Below are 16,765 nucleotides of genomic sequence, written 5' to 3' on the forward strand. Positions count from 1 at the left end.
TTCCGGAGAGTAACATTGAATGCTATTTAAGGGGAAAATCAGGAAATTTCAACCTATTTGCATTTTCAATGAAATCATGGGTATTCAGTGCCGAAGTACGATGAACTTTTCTTGAATTGAAAATTTAAGAACGTATTTATCTAAATTTTACCTGATTTCTACTAATTTTTCGGGAATAATTGAATTGAAATTCAGAGGTTTTTATCGATTTTTTCTTCAAATAATGAAATTTCTAATTTTGAATTTTTAATCAATTGATTCATATTCAATAAAACTTTCGAAAAAAAATGCGTTGAGAATTGTGTTAAGTTGGATTTTTCATTAAAAAAATTCGATTCTCGATTTTCAATTCGAAAATAGTATTTTTAATTTTTTTTTCTCGAAAAACAAAAAGGTTTTTTTCTCGGGGTGAAACTGCCTTTAAAGTCAGGTTTTCTTTGTAAAAAGGTTTTTTGACGGGTTTTTTTCTACAGAAAATTCTACTTCACATGAATTTTCCAAATGAGTTTCACAAAAAAATTCAAATCTCTTGAATCCTTTCATACCAGATGAGTTATCAGCATTGGAAAGAATCAAAGGTGTTGATTTCAATTCAACAATTCACAAGACGTTTCAACCCAACCAGTTTGACTGATAATTCTGGACTGAAAGCTCTTATAGATGAAAAAAATGGATTCTTCTGTAATATGGTAGCATTAATCAAGTAAGCACTTTATTTAAGTAATTAACACCGGTTCCATTCACGCAAATGCGTGTATTCGCGAGAGAATATCATCACTCGTGGACTGATCCTCACGAGAATTACATTCTGTGGGTCACATGGAGTGCTGGGGTGGTGGTAACATAATTTCATAACCACTTGACATTGTTTGCTGATGGTGATGATGATGAGTCCCGGTCATCATTTGGTGGTGACTCTGTTGATAATACTGATGATGCATGCTGGTGTGACTCGAATAATACACCGCTGTTTGATCGATGTCTTTACCTAGGGAAAATTAACGTCACATTAAAACTCACTCTTCAAAATAATTTTAAGTTAATTTTTTTTCGGAGAAAAATGGATTAGAAAAGACCACGTTTGTGTTTATAGTACACGTGGCCCAAAACGCTGAAGCCTTTAGATTTTGATAATTGCCAAACTGAAAACAAACATTGTCAGTTGAAGAATTTTTTGAATGGCGTACATATAATTCTATCAATTTTTCATCGATTCTATCGGAAAATTCCGCAACATCTCTGCATGCGTTTTCAAATAGCAATATTCAATAGGAAATAGTAAATATCGAAAATGAATGGATTTCGATCTTCTACTTGAATAATTTATCAACCGTAATTAATGCATACCGCCGCTTCCACAAATAATTCCTGCTAAAACCGAAAATTTTGTCAAAAACTCGAAAAACTAAGAAATTGACGTAGTGAGCCTAATAATATTAAAAAAAAAATTGAAACTAAATTTTTTAGGGTTTATTAATTGTAAGACAATCTCATAATCGTAATTTACGGCGATTTTAAGCGTAATTTACGATTTTGTAGTCGTAAAATACGTTTATGTAATCGTAATTAACGGCGATTTTGAGCGTAATTTACGCTTCAACTTCAAGCGTAAAAGACGATTTCTTAAACGTAATTTACGTTTAGGTTTTTTTGTGTGGATAAATTTGATAGCTGACTAGAACAAGTGCAGGCACATTTACCTGATCCTCAGTATTTGATACTTCTTTCATGATTTTCTTACCACTATCGTAGACTCCGCGACCGTAGCACAAGGTTTTGACATCATTCATGGGACTGAGTGCACCGTTGTGAGGGTGAGCCGAGTGCACGGATGAGGGGGTGACCGGTGCAGCGTATCCATGATGATGAGGTCCCATCGGACTCATGCCCATTGGACTGCAGGGATTCATTCCAACAGGCGACATAACTATCGTTGATATCGGTGACATTGCAAGGTTCGGACTACTGGACTCCAGGGGCTGCAACGGCTGATGTGAGCCGCCGGTACTACTCACTCCGTTAGTCATGTTCCCGTTGTTGCTTTGGCAATTTAGTGAGAGCATCTCTCTGAAAATTTGGTAGAATGGAATCATGACGACTTGGTCGGTTTGCTCAAATCGATATTATTAGTCTAATAATATCAATTGGCATGAATTTTGTCTGAGGGGTGCAATTTTTGGTATGTGAATTCGAGAACGCCTGCAGTTTGAGACGTGAAGATTCGGATTTGAAATTAAAGAATTGAACTGAAAAGTCGAGTATTTAAGCGATTTTCAGTTCATTCGAACAGAATATCAAGTGAATATTTGATTTTTCAGTAACAAGGTTACAAGAAATTTTAGGGGAAGTTAAATACGATAAAAATTTCCGGGATTTGACACGAAAAATTCACGGCGTGACCAACGGAGTGTTAAGTAAACAATTTGACGATTTTAGAAATTGTTTGAATTTTTTTGAAATTTCATGGAAGATATTATAATAAATCTCATGAGAGTGACACTGAATCGGATTTAGGAAAAAAATGGTTATGAAATCTCAAATTTTAAGTAGAATTCACGGAAAGTCATGAGTTTTCAGTAGAACATGAATATTCAAAAACAAAATGACACAAATTTTCATTTTTCCCTGAATTTTCCTGATTTTTCTGAATTTTCACGGAATAATTGAGCTGAAAAATGAAATATTTTATTGATTTCCAGATCATTTGAACAAAAAATCAATAGAACATTAGATTTTTTAGTAACAAAGTTTCCTGAAATTTCAGTGGAAATTAAACATGATAAAAATTTCCGCGATTTGACACGGAAAATTCATATGATTATTTTTCCAAGCCAAATATCGGGCAATATAATTGGCCCATTCGACATCACGTGGTACAAGCTACAGGGTTTTCAACTGATAATTTTTTGATAATTTTCTCTGGTAGTTGCTATATAAAAAACAAAACATCATGCAGTCGAATTAACCCCTCGTCAAACTGACAGATTGAATTCAATTGTGGTAATCCGAGGATTTTTATTCGAAATGAGTGTTAATTATACAATTTTCGTTTCTCAATTGTGAGTTTCGTCTTATGGTCCAATTATATTGCCCGACATTTGGATTGGAAAAATAATCCCCCGAATACCACACGAGCTTCAAAATTAATCGAGCATTTTCCTCAAGGTTCCCTGCATACAAACGAAGTCGTCAAGATTTTCAGGAAAAATCACTCGTGCTTCGCACTCGTGATTTTTTAGCCTGAAAAACTTGACTCCTTCGTTTGTTTGCAACGAACCTATCGGGAAATACCCGATAATTTTGAAGCTCTTGTGGTATTACAAGTGAATATTCTCAACAGTGCGGGGCTTACGATGCGACCAATAGAGTTTTGAATAACCCCTTTGACGACTTTACACTGTTGTAAATTTTTTGAAATTTCACAGAAAATATTACAGAAAATCTCATGAGAGCGACATTGAATCGGAATTATGAAAAAAATAGTTATGAAATCTCAATTTTTCCCTGAATTTTCGGAATTTTCACTGAAAGCAATTGAACTGAAAAATCAAGTATTTTACTGATTCCCAGCTCATTCGCACAGAAAACAAATGGAACATTTGATTTTCCAAAGACCATATTTCCTGAAATTTCAGTGGAACCTGAAAACGACAAAAAATCCGGGATATGGCAGAGAGAATTCAGACGAAAATTTTCAACAGTGCACCGGTGAATAAAAAAAACAGAGTAGAGAAGAAAGAAAAACACATGGAAGCGATAAATTACGAGCCCGTGACTGAATGAAATTTTCGGGAAAATCACCACCACATGGACATTGTCTCTTGTGCCTGAAAACTCCAGATTTTTCACTCTTCGAATTGGTAATTAGCTCTAGAGCCTCTGTCATGTCGCACGTGGTGTGAACCACATAAGACGCCTTCCGAGAAACCGAAGAGTATAGAGAGAGAAATGAAGAAAGGAAATAGTTGAGTTTGCATTGTTCTTTGCCGCTACCACCCGGTGGGTCCCACTCTCCGTCGCACCCTCAGCTCTACACACATGAAATGCGCGTGTGCACGACACGCCAGTACCGAAACTCCGCCTACATATCCAGACACCGGATTTTAACGTCCTACCGGGCTCCGCAATCTCATCAAGGTCAACATTTTTTTTTCATCTGAGAAATTTTCTTGTTAGTGATTTCTTGTTGAGGTTGAGGTTGAGGTTGAGGAACAAACAAATCAGTAGTGAAGTGGTAAACCGTTATAAATAGATTTTGACTATTGCCCAGTTTTCAATGAATATCTCAAAATCTAAGGGAAATAGCAAAATTTTTGTCGTAACCTTTTTTGTAGAGCAAATTGAGAGCTACGAAAAAGGGCATTACAACAATTTCGCGGTTTCCCTTAGATTCCGAGATATTTATTGAAAACTGACCAATAGTCAAAATCGACTTAAACCGGTTCACCACTTCGCTACTGAAATCATTCCAACATTCTTTAACAATTATCATTAGTTTTTCGCTTCGTTCAGTGCAATGAATGATTCCGACTCATGATTATTAGACAGATATGAAATTTCTTTATGAATTTCATGTGATAAAACGAAGTAATTCGAAACGTCTGAGAGTTTTTAAATATGCTGTTACAAATTTTCCACTGGAATTTCAACGAATTTTGCCATTGCACATCCAGAATTTCAAAGAGAAATGCGTAGAACTGGAAATTTCAGTTTAATTATTCGTAACATTAATGAAAAATCAAGAAAATCCAGAGAAATCTCTGGGTGAATTCCAGATTCCGGAGAATTGTCAGGGAATTACTTCAAAAATTCCTGGGATTCGAAAAATTTGAAAGAAATTTCATGAAAATTCAAGGGGATTTGGCAGTAAATATTCATTTTCATTAGAGAATTCATATAAACTGTGGAATTTTCGTCTAACTGCCGCTAAAAATTGGAACTTCACTTGAGTTTTCCGAGAAACTTTAAATTCCATTGACTTTTTTCCTTTAAATCGAATTGAAGGGCTTTTTCTCACTCTTTCTCACAGAAATGTTCAGTAAAAATTACGGAACTCACAGTTCGCTCACCGATTATAGAATCGACTCAGAAAATTTCAGTGACGGTATCGTAATTTTTCACAGGAAATTCAGATAAAAATTACGGAACACTGAAAAAATTCCGTGACAGTTCCGTAAAATTTCCTATAACCATCTTTCGCTCCGGAATTACGAAATGATACGTAACTTCTATTGAATATTTCTCTCCGTGTGTATGAAAAATGTGTTTCACTCTGAAACATTCTCCAGAAAATTCGCCATCAAAAACTCAAAAATCTCGTTCTCAACTTTCCCATTCTCCTTCCACTCAACTTGATCATAATTTCCCCCTAGATAGATCGGCCCCCAGGGGCCCCCCGGCTCTTTATAAACCACCCCAAAAATCGTCGCATCAAAAACTATTGGACACAAGCGATGAGAGGAGCCGAGAGGCTCAATGGTGTAACAAGATACGTAATTCAAATCCTGCGCCATAAAACGGTAATAGGGCGTCGCATTTCCTTTTTCCCTCGGTATATAAACCTCCGTCGGAAAGCATGAAAATGGGTCCATCCGACATCCGAAGACATTCTCATTCGCACCTTTTATTTTTCTCGTCATATTTTTCCCATTTATTTCTTTTATTATTTTTTTTTCTTGTGTCCTGCGCGGAATGAATTTCTGGGCGGGTGGTGTCGTGACCGTAACACGGTAGACACAACAATTCCCCCCCTCCTGGCGAGTGGGCCCAGAGGGACCGAGCGAGTTATATGGGTGATAGGTCGAAAGTATGCGGATGAGTATTTATCATGATACCCCGTAATCATTTGTTTGTTGAAAACAAAACTGAGAAACACGTATCAACACGCTTTATCGAATATTTCATTGATAAATGAATTAGGATTATGTGGCGGGGATTGAGTGAATGAAATACATGCGTCCTTGTAACGGTGATTGAACTTAGTGAGTCAGTGTTTGGAATTAGATGGCAGTTTTGTCTGGGGGCTGTCTTTCATGTGACGCGAAATATTGACTAGGATTTGGGTCATCCTTATTACTAAAGAAGAAGACCAAATCTCGAAATTGGGAGGTGTCGATTTTTTATTTTTAATCAAATGAAAATATCGATTATCAGTGCAAACAACTGTTGACTATCGATTAGAAAAAAAAATGAGTTTGTGTTGATGAAGATTGAACCATTGATGAGGTTAAAAAATCCGGTCGGGCGCGCGAAGCGCGCATTATAATGCTAGTCCTTATTCCTTATTACTAAAGGAGAAGACCAAATCTCGAAATTGCGAGGTGTCGATTTTTTTTTAATCAAATGAAAATATCGATTATCAATGCAAACAACTGTCGACTAACGATTAGAAAAAAAAAATGAGTTTGTGTTGATGAAGATTGAACCATTGATGAGGTTAAAAAATCTTATCGGGCGTGCGAAGCGCGCATTATAATGCTAGCCCTTATTCCTCATTACTAAAGGAGAAGACCAAATCTCGAAATTGGGAGGTGTCGATTTTTTATTTTTAATTGAATGAAAATATCGATTATCAATGCAAACAACAGTCGACTAACGATTAGAAAAAAAAAATGAGTTTGTGTTGATGAAGATTGAACCATTGATGAGGTTAAAAAACTTTGTCGGGCGCGCGAAGCGCGCTTTATAATGCTACTAGTCCTTATTCCTTATTACTAAAGGAGAAGACCAAATCTCGAAATTGCGAGGTGTCGATTTTTTATTTTTAATCAAATGAAAATATCGATTATCAATGCAAACAACTGTCGACTAACGATTAGAAAAAAAAATGAGTTTGTGTTGATGAAGATTGAACCATTGATGAGGTTAAAAAATACGGTCGGGCGCGCGAAGCGCGCATTATAATGCTAGTCCTTATTCCTTATTACTAAAGGAGAAGACCAAATCTCGAAAGTGCGAGGTGTCGATTTTTTTTTAATCAAATGAAAATATCGATTATCAATGCAAACAACTGTCGACTAACGATTAGAAAAAAAAAAAGAGTTTGTGTTGATGAAGATTGAACCATTGATGAGGTTCAATCTTCATTAACACGCGCGAAGCGCGCATTATAATGCTACTAGTCCTTATTCCTTATTACTAAAGGAGAAGACCAAATCTCGAAATTGCGAGGTGTCGATTTTGTATTTTTAATCAAATGAAAATATCGATTATCAATGCAAACAAGTGTCGACTAACGATTAGAAAAAAAAATGAGTTTGTGTTAATGAAGATTGAACCACTGACAAGGATAAAAAATATTGTCGGGCGCGCGAAGCGCGCTTTATAATGCTAGTCCTTATTACTAAAGCAGCTGATGCGGTATTTTCGAAATAATCAACCTGCGAGATATCGATCATTCTTTCTCGATTCATGAAAATAATTGATGTCTATTACATCATAACAACATATTTCTCAAAATTCCTAAAGAAAACAAATTATTTCGAACAGATGAATTGTGTTTTCCCATGTTAAATGAAATTGCCCAAGACGCGACGTTGCCGGAAGCTCGCTAAACGCGCCCGGGTGGTGTAGAGTGAATTCAGCAACGCTGGAGCCTACACACACGGCGGGGAATCCCCGCGGAGGTGACCAGAGTCGCAGGGTCGCGTTTGGTTACCAGACTAGAGTTAATACATCGCGACTCTCAGAATTCTCTTACTGAAATTCTTAACAAAAAATCGATGTCGCTAACACTTGGATTTTTCATTGATCGGATTATGATTTTTCCTGGGACTGCTTGGCATTGGTGGAACTGAAATAGGAAGTGATTGATACGTATGTATAGAATAGGAGCAAAGTTCCCCAAATTATCTGAACGAAAGAAAAATAAATGATTGAGTGTGAAACCCCCTGAAATGATTTACCGCTGGTCCACGTAAAGTTGACATGTGTTTCGGACACTTGTTGCACTTGGAAAAAGGCCGTTTTGGGTGCTGCGACCCCCCGTGGTCCCACGTGCCTTCCATACGCATGGAAAACAAAATCCCAGGAAACATCGAAAACACGCTAAGCAGTCGGGAATGGAAAGAACAAATGAAACAAGTGGACAATGGCATTTTTCAATAAATGAGTATAGTAATCTGTTTTTCAATTCGTATTTTACTATTCTCTTCTATTTTTTCATGTCATAGTACTAGCATCAGTTGAAATGTCATCAATATGCTGGACCTTGGACCCCAGAGCTCTCCAAATTTTAGTAAGAGATAGCCTGCTTTAGGCACCGTATGTTTGAGAGTTCTTTAATTAGTTCTCAAATGAGAAGATTTACGACATCATTTATCCAATGAAAAATTTTCTACGACTGTTTTTCTATAATCGAGCTTTATAGATTCCGTGATAATGATAAATAAGAAAAGTGCTACGAAACTTTTCTGATTTTTTTGCAATTCCATACTGAGGTAATATTAAGGGGTTAACCCCTCACGTACGGGCTCGGTATGTCATACCGATCCATGCAAAAACGCATGGCTCTTTTCAAAATTGAATATTTCCGAAACTATGGCAGATAATACAATCGGATTAATACCATTGGGAAGGTGAATACTGTAGCTTCAATTATATATTTCATTTATAATTTTTCATTCATCAGAAAATATGGGATGCGAAGACTATTGAGCGTGTGGTGGACTTGATATCAGAAAGACCCCGTACGTGAGGGGTTAACTAAATTTTCGATTTCCGTTCCGGCGTTATTCATAATTTTATTCAAATTTCTAAAAAAATTCATGAAAAAAATTCAAAAAAAATTACCGAGCACAAAAATGACGGTCAGATTACATCTAGATGTACGATTTGTCAGCGTAAATGACAACGATATAAAAACTACTGGCACTTGACGCATCTAAGAAATTATCGTCATTTTGCATTCCCAATTCAACTGCAATTATTTGGCTTACGGTCTCGTTTGCGGCGTTCGATCTCGTTGTCGCCGGTTTTTGAACCAATTGGAGACCTGGGTAAGGGTCAGGCCGGTCTTCTTAGACAAGTCTTTCTTATCATCGGGCGTTGGGTAACGATTCCTCGTGTAACACTCCTTCAGTGCATTCCTCGATCGCTCCTTGAAACAGTAAACCGTCTCCTCACCGTCCCAGATTGTCTTTGGCAGTGGATACTTTTTTCGTAAACGGTATTTGTCAACTGCGCCCAACGCGCGGCCCCGGATTTTCTCAGCCTCGCAGTAGTGAGATTTGTACCACATTTGTTGAAGCTCTGGGTGACGACGAGGAGAGAATGGGTGGCTTTCGAGAATTGAATAGAGCTCGTGGTAAGCGCCACGGTGAAATGCCACCGCTGCACGCGCCATTAAAACACTCTCGCCACCGCGGTGCAGTTCACCCGGCGGAAGGGACCACAAAAATCTGCAAAATAGGAAATTGAGGGACTTTTGAGATCGAGACATTTTCGCTTCACCGTTGATGATGATGGAATTCATTTACAATTTTCAAATACTATTTTAAAAAGCAAATAGAACTCGAGTGGCGCATCAACTTCGACGATCATCTGATATAAATAAAAAATAATGACAAGTTGAGAATTATGTCCGATGTTTACTATCAACACTGCGAGATGTGTAGGGGAGACTGGGGTAAAGTGGACACTTTTGATTTTTTTAAAAATAATAGTGACGGGTTGAAATGTTGATGACATTTAATCATTTTGTTTTCAATACAAAGAACAATTTTTTCTCTTTGTAATGAGCCCAAACTGAGCTCTATTGATACATTTGTTGCTGAGCTATGAATAATTTTAAAAAAGTCTAGTGTCCATTTTACCCTACCCTCCCCTATGTCAGTTCTTGTTTTATGAAGCTGAAACTAGCGAAAGATTCAACAGCAGATTTGTCTTAGGCGAGTCTAGGGGTATCCGGTTAATTCATCCCATGACAATTCAATCATTTTGTTTTCAATACAAAGAACAATTCTTTCCCTTTGTAATGAGCCCAAACTGAGCTCTATTGATACATTTGTTTCTGAGCTATGAATAATTTTAAAAAAGTCTAGTGTCCATTTTACCCTACCCTCCCCTATGTCAGTTCTTGTTTTATGAAGCTGAAACTAGCGAAAGATTCAACAGCAGATTTGTCTTAGGCGAGTCTAGGGGTATCCGGTTAATTCATCCCATGACAATTCAATCATTTTGTTTTCAATACAAAGAACAATTCTTTCCCTTTGTAATGAGCCCAAACTGAGCTCTATTGATACATTTGTTTCTGAGCTATGAATAATTTTAAAAAAGTCTAGTGTCCATTTTACCCTACCCTCCCCTATGTCAGTTCTTGTTTTATGAAGCTGAAACTAGCGAAAGATTCAACAGCAGAAGATTTGTCTTAGGCGAATCCAGGGGTATCACGTTAATTCATCCCATGACATTTCATCCCAAACAATTTCAGCTCAAAACAAATTCAGTAGTGAAGCGGTAAACCGAGTTAAGTCGATTTTGACTATTAGCTAGTTTTTGCTGAATATCTCGGAATCTAAGAGAGATAGCAAAATTTTCCTCATAACTTTTTTTATCACGCTCTATTGGCTCTGCAAAAAAGGTCATGACAAAAACCTTCCTATCTCTTCTAGATTCCGAGATATTCGTCAAAAACTAGCCAATAATAAAAATCGACTTGACCCGGTTTACCGCTTCGCTACTGAATTCATCCCGCGGCAGTTTCATTCCATTTCTTTTATTATTACTGTTTGGATGAAGAATACGCTTGACTGAAGCGCGTGACTTATCGGATTAATTTTCATGTTTTGTACTGATTTTGTAAATTGATGCTGTGGTCTGTTACGTGTGGCCTAATGTTAGTTGAGATGGATAAGAATGATTTGACGGTTTTTTTGCAATGTTTCCTGTTCATCCGTTGATCGGTTGTGTAAACAATACTAGGAGGGAATCGTGAAGTATCTGATTGATTGTGATGTTGTGTTTAGTGCCCTTTTCTGTGAAAATAAAGTTAATATTTTTCTCTCCCTGAATTATTGTTGTGACAGTGAAAAATTCCATTGGAATTTGATGTTTGGGATGAAATTGTCGTGGGACTGATTTGTTTTGGGATGAGTAGTCCGGGATGAATTCNTTGATACATTTGTTTCTGAGCTATGAATAATTTTAAAAAAGTCTAGTGTCCATTTTACCCTACCCTCCCCTATGTCAGTTCTTGTTTTATGAAGCTGAAACTAGCGAAAGATTCAACAGCAGAAGATTTGTCTTAGGCGAATCCAGGGGTATCACGTTAATTCATCCCATGACATTTCATCCCAAACAATTTCAGCTCAAAACAAATTCAGTAGTGAAGCGGTAAACCGAGTTAAGTCGATTTTGACTATTAGCTAGTTTTTGCTGAATATCTCGGAATCTAAGAGAGATAGCAAAATTTTCCTCATAACTTTTTTTATCACGCTCTATTGGCTCTGCAAAAAAGGTCATGACAAAAACCTTCCTATCTCTTCTAGATTCCGAGATATTCGTCAAAAACTAGCCAATAATAAAAATCGACTTGACCCGGTTTACCGCTTCGCTACTGAATTCATCCCGCGGCAGTTTCATTCCATTTCTTTTATTATTACTGTTTGGATGAAGAATACGCTTGACTGAAGCGCGTGACTTATCGGATTAATTTTCATGTTTTGTACTGATTTTGTAAATTGATGCTGTGGTCTGTTACGTGTGGCCTAATGTTAGTTGAGATGGATAAGAATGATTTGACGGTTTTTTTGCAATGTTTCCTGTTCATCCGTTGATCGGTTGTGTAAACAATACTAGGAGGGAATCGTGAAGTATCTGATTGATTGTGATGTTGTGTTTAGTGCCCTTTTCTGTGAAAATAAAGTTAATATTTTTCTCTCCCTGAATTATTGTTGTGACAGTGAAAAATTCCATTGGAATTTGATGTTTGGGATGAAATTGTCGTGGGACTGATTTGTTTTGGGATGAGTAGTCCGGGATGAATTCACCTAGAACCAATCTAGGAGTGCACGGAGAGAAATATTCAATAAAAATTACGTATCTCTTTCGTAATTCCGGAGGGAAATGTGGTTGTAGGAAATTTTACGGAACTGTCACGCAATTTTTTCGGAGCGTTCCGGAAAAATTACGATACCGTCACTTAAATTTAATTCGTGATCGGTGGGTGAATTGTGAGTTCCGGAATTTTTACGAACATGTCTCTCCGTGTGTACAAATGTTTTTAAGTAATGTACAAACTCTTTCGCACTTGAAAAACATTTGTACATATGATTATTTCACTCTCCTACACTTAAAGTGGCTCTACCGTGGCTCTAAAGTGGCTCTTCGGCCGGGCTACGCTGTACTTTTGGATATTTTCAGTTTTCAAATTTTTCAACTAAATTGCATGGAAAAAATTTGGAAAAATTCTTACCCAGTCAGTATTATCTAAATTAAATTTCGCGAGATATTGATATTTTTTCAAAGATTTCCCTCTTATAAATAAATAATAAAACTTATTTGCAAAACGGTGGATTATTTTTTATGTGTCAAAAAAAATCTTTTTTTTTCACATCTAATGAAAAAAAATTCTGATTTTAATCTCCAATTACGATGGAAATATTGATTTTCACATAAGACACTGGGTTAAATCCTGATTTTTAAACATTTCTTCTTTGAAAAACCAAAGCGATAATTAACTTGAGAAAAAAATTAGAATTCCGAATCTAATCCAGTTTTTTGAATTTGTTTTGCAGTTTTCAATAGGGGAGGGTGGGGTAAAATGGACACTTCAGACTTTTTTTTAATTACTCATAACGCATAAACAAACTTATCAATGAAGTTCAGTTTCGGCTCACCACAAAGGGCAAGAATTGCTCTTTGCACTGAAAAAAAAATTATTAAATTTCATCACTATTTCAAGCTGTCATTAACATTTTTAAAAAAGTCAAAAGTGTCCATTTTACCCCAACCTCCCCTAATCTTCGAATTTACCGTAAGGGTAGAGTTACTTTAAATATCCCCTAAATTGAATTTCCCGCGGACGAATATTTTGCTAGTTTCAGCTTAATTCTTGTTCCAACTAGGGGAGGGTGGGGTAAAACGGACACTTTTGACTTTTTTTAAAATGTTAATGAGGGGTTGAAATGTTGATAAAATTCAATAATTTTTTTTTCAATACAAAGAACAACTCTTTCTCTTTGTGACGAGCCTAAACTGAGCTCAATTGATAAATTTGTTTCGGAGTTATAAATAATTTTAAAAAAGTCTAAAGTGTCCCTTTTACCCCATCCTCCCCTACTTATTTTTCAAAATGACGAACATCAACAACAAGACTAAGATAACCGCAAGAATATCCAAAATAAATAGATTTAATTTCGTTTTTTATCATCACTCAACATCTGCGAAAAACCGAATGTCAAGGTATCAGGGAAGAAAAGTAAAAACTGAAAATTCTAAATGAAAAAAAAATGGGAATCGACGGGAAGGAAATAATCACAAACCATCATTACCTGGTAAGTTTTTCAATATCATGACTCTGCGATAGTGCTTCGCACATGCACGATATCTGTTCGGGCGTAAAATCGGCAGTACTCCCCGTAACATTAAGCCCGATATTAGAAATATTCACTGAATTACAAGCACTCTGTTCCTGTCCGTACCTCGGACTGTTCCCCGCCGTGACACCCGAATTCTGCTGACGCTGATGAAGATTCAACGATAATCCCTGTATCGTGTTCACGTAACCACCCGAACTACGGTGACCCATTTGACTATTGCACTCGCTGTTGGGCGATGACAATTGATCCGAACTCTCGGACATTATCACTTATCCAAATAAATCCAAAATGTCTGGAAAATCCTTGCGTCACAATTTTTCGGTCACTTTGAAGCCCTCAAAATGTCCATAACATGAAAATAGTTGACATCACATTTTTCAAGCTATTGGGTAAACTATTTAACTGAATAAAACAGTCTGTCAGTTAACTAATGTCATCTTTGGTTGAAATTAATTGATAAATGTCAATTAATTTGGTCGAAGTGAATTGATAAATATACAACACACATGTAGAGTAAAACGAGCCACTGCGAGACGTCAGCACCGATTATTACGAGACACAGTCACTGAGTGACCAAGTCACCAAGTTAGCTGAGGTTCACCACTGCCAATACCATTATTTTTTTCACTCCCATTCCCTTCTTTTTCTCGATATTTCTCGCAATGTTTTTTTTTCTCATTCACTTCTCTACACTCTCACTTTTTGCCTTCTTTTCCCTTCGCGTTATATCGCCCGTTGAGTTTTTGGGTGCACGGTGGTAACACTAGCGCGCAACGTTGTGCCCCTCAACTCGACTGGAAACGGACCGAGTGGCGATGCGGATTGGCGGGCGGGGATTACCGGGATTAGTTCCCATTGGTGGAGGATACCGGGGTAGGCGCAACCCTCTTATGCTACATCGGGGGATACTGGGATTTCTCTCATTCGCAGGGAGATGCTTTTTCCTCTCGGCTGGAGGGGGGGATCAACACCTGTCCATGTGTGCAGATACATCCCCCCTTGGTTTTTTTTTCCTCAAGATTTTTCCCCGATTTTTTCATTATTTCGTTCTCAAATCCTCGAATTTTTCTTTTCTTCAAATTTTTTGTCAATTTTTCTTGGTGAGAGGTTCATTTTTTTTTGTCATCGAGGGGAGGGCGAACCCCCCCCCCCCCCCTTCCCCTCCCGCCGAAGTCTTTCTGTGATTGAAAATGATGGAGAAAATCGAAGAGAATTTATAGACTGAGAAAAACATTTTTTCGAAATATCCGTTTAATTGAGAGAAGCATTTATTTTTTCAATAGCGCGTTTCTCCAGGCGATTAGCATTAGGTTTCAATTATGATGATATTGCTCTAGAAGGTGATCGTGTTACTTGTGACCTTGAGTGAACTCCCTCAATAATTTTAGACATTCACACAGAAACAGCTAAATGTAAATTACGTTTTTATAAACGTCATTTAGACTTAACGTCAATATGATGTCTAGTGGCTTTTTTCCGTCATGAAAATCGGAATTTAGGCTTTAAAAAAGCGTTTTCTACGGTCAAAATAAAAACGTTAATTACGCCTAAACAAAGCGTATTTTACGTTTATTAAAACGTAATTTACGGTTAGCAAAACGTAAATTATGCCTAAACAAAGCGTCTTTTACGTTTATCAAAACGTCAATTACGTTTATCAAAAATACGAAAAAAATCATCGTAATTTACGACGATTTTGAGCGTAATTTACGATTGCGAAATCGTTCACGTACCAAGATGTCTGAAATTAAGATACAGAGATCAGTTTCCGTTTCAGACATCAATTAGATTTTCGGAAACTTTTAAAGATTCAGACGTTTTCTGCCACCTGTCATCTTAAATTCAGATGGTTGTCAGACACCTAGTTTTGCAGTTCGTTAACTATTAACGAATGAACATTTGGTGGGACCGAATAGACTCTAACCTCCAACCAAAATCCATTCGTTAACAATAACTAATCCGTTCTATCAGCGCACAATCTATTCGTCTGATTACCCTATCCATAAATTGTGACGTATCATTTTTCATCTCTACGACGCCAATACGGAATTAGAGGAAGTGCGATTTTTGTTGATTGCTCGTCACTCGGCTGTTAGAAGCAATCGGCCACTTATAAACACCGGAAACGGAACGTGTCAACGTTACTCTACACCGTGATTCTTAGCGATGTTTCACCAGTGTTACCCTTACATTTTTACTGTTTGTTTTTGTTTCGTTGTAGGTGGGTTTGACAGTCTTCGCTGTGGGTCGTTGAGCTTATCGGGGTTATGCAGATCTTATCGGTATTCAGGGGGTTGCAGGAATTTCATTTTATAAACCCGTACTCAACATACGACTATATAATAATAAACGAAACAAACTCTCTTCTCACCTACCACGTTTACACAGAGAAAGGGCGAGAATTTGTTTCTCTTTTTTTCCCGCAATTAAAAAAGTGCTTTTTTACACATAAAATGCAACTACATTCTTTCTTTTTTTTTATTTATTAAATAGGGGAGGGTGGGGTAAAATGGACACTTGATATTAAAAGAAATATTTATAACTCAGAGACAGCTTTATCAATTGAAATCAGTTTGGGCTTAACACAAAGGGAAAGAATCGTTCTTTTTACTGAAAAATAAAAAAAAACATCTCACCAACAATTCAACCTGTCATTAACATTTTTTAAAAAGTCAAAAGTGTCCATTTTCTTCTATTTTTCTTCTTCTATTCTTACTATACTTCTATTTTTTGAGCGCATATAATATTTATAATAATTATGCTACTGAATGGAGAAAAAAAACTGAAAAAATACGATAATGGAAAAATAAAAAAATAAAATATAATGATTAAACTCTCGAGTCACTGAGTGATCAATGTTTAATGTAATTAGACATATATATCCAATGCTAATTATGTTCTATACCTGTTTTTAAAAATGTAAATTCATGTAAATATTTGTAAATATTTGTAAATATCTTAGTAAACTTGAATAAAAACATTGTTAAAAAAAATTGCAGGAATTTCACATGAATGAATAGGAGATGAATTATTTCATCCGTAGAAGGGATGAAATACACAGCTGATTACGTTTTTTTTTTCATACAAAGAAATTCACTACTTGTGTAAAAAAATACAAAAAAAGCAAATTTAGCCATGTAAGAGGTGAATTTAAAAAAAAAACTAGCTCGTAATTGGTATTTCACATATTTTTCCGAAAATTTTGAAAAAAAAAACATTCGTAGCTC

The 16,765-nt window shown here is 36.5% G+C and overlaps 1 protein-coding gene across 1 annotated transcript; it reads right to left on the bottom strand.

Moving 5' to 3' along the window:
* Window positions 1-685: 685 nt before the first annotated feature.
* Window positions 686-14,278, bottom strand: LOC107037677 (homeobox protein SIX2). Its single transcript, XM_015256337.2, has 4 exons — window positions 13,491-14,278; window positions 8,937-9,398; window positions 1,742-2,067; window positions 686-988 (listed from the first exon to the last, which is right to left on the bottom strand). Exons 1-4 carry the CDS (start codon window positions 13,799-13,801, stop codon window positions 816-818), a joined length of 1,272 nt encoding a protein of 423 aa, XP_015111823.1. The 5' UTR covers window positions 13,802-14,278; the 3' UTR covers window positions 686-815.
* Window positions 14,279-16,765: the final 2,487 nt, after the last annotated feature.

This window comes from Diachasma alloeum, unplaced genomic scaffold (genome assembly GCF_001412515.2).
Source record: "Diachasma alloeum isolate Michigan unplaced genomic scaffold, Dall2.0 Dall_scaffold_00269, whole genome shotgun sequence".
NCBI classification, from domain to species: Eukaryota; Metazoa; Arthropoda; class Insecta; order Hymenoptera; family Braconidae; genus Diachasma; species Diachasma alloeum.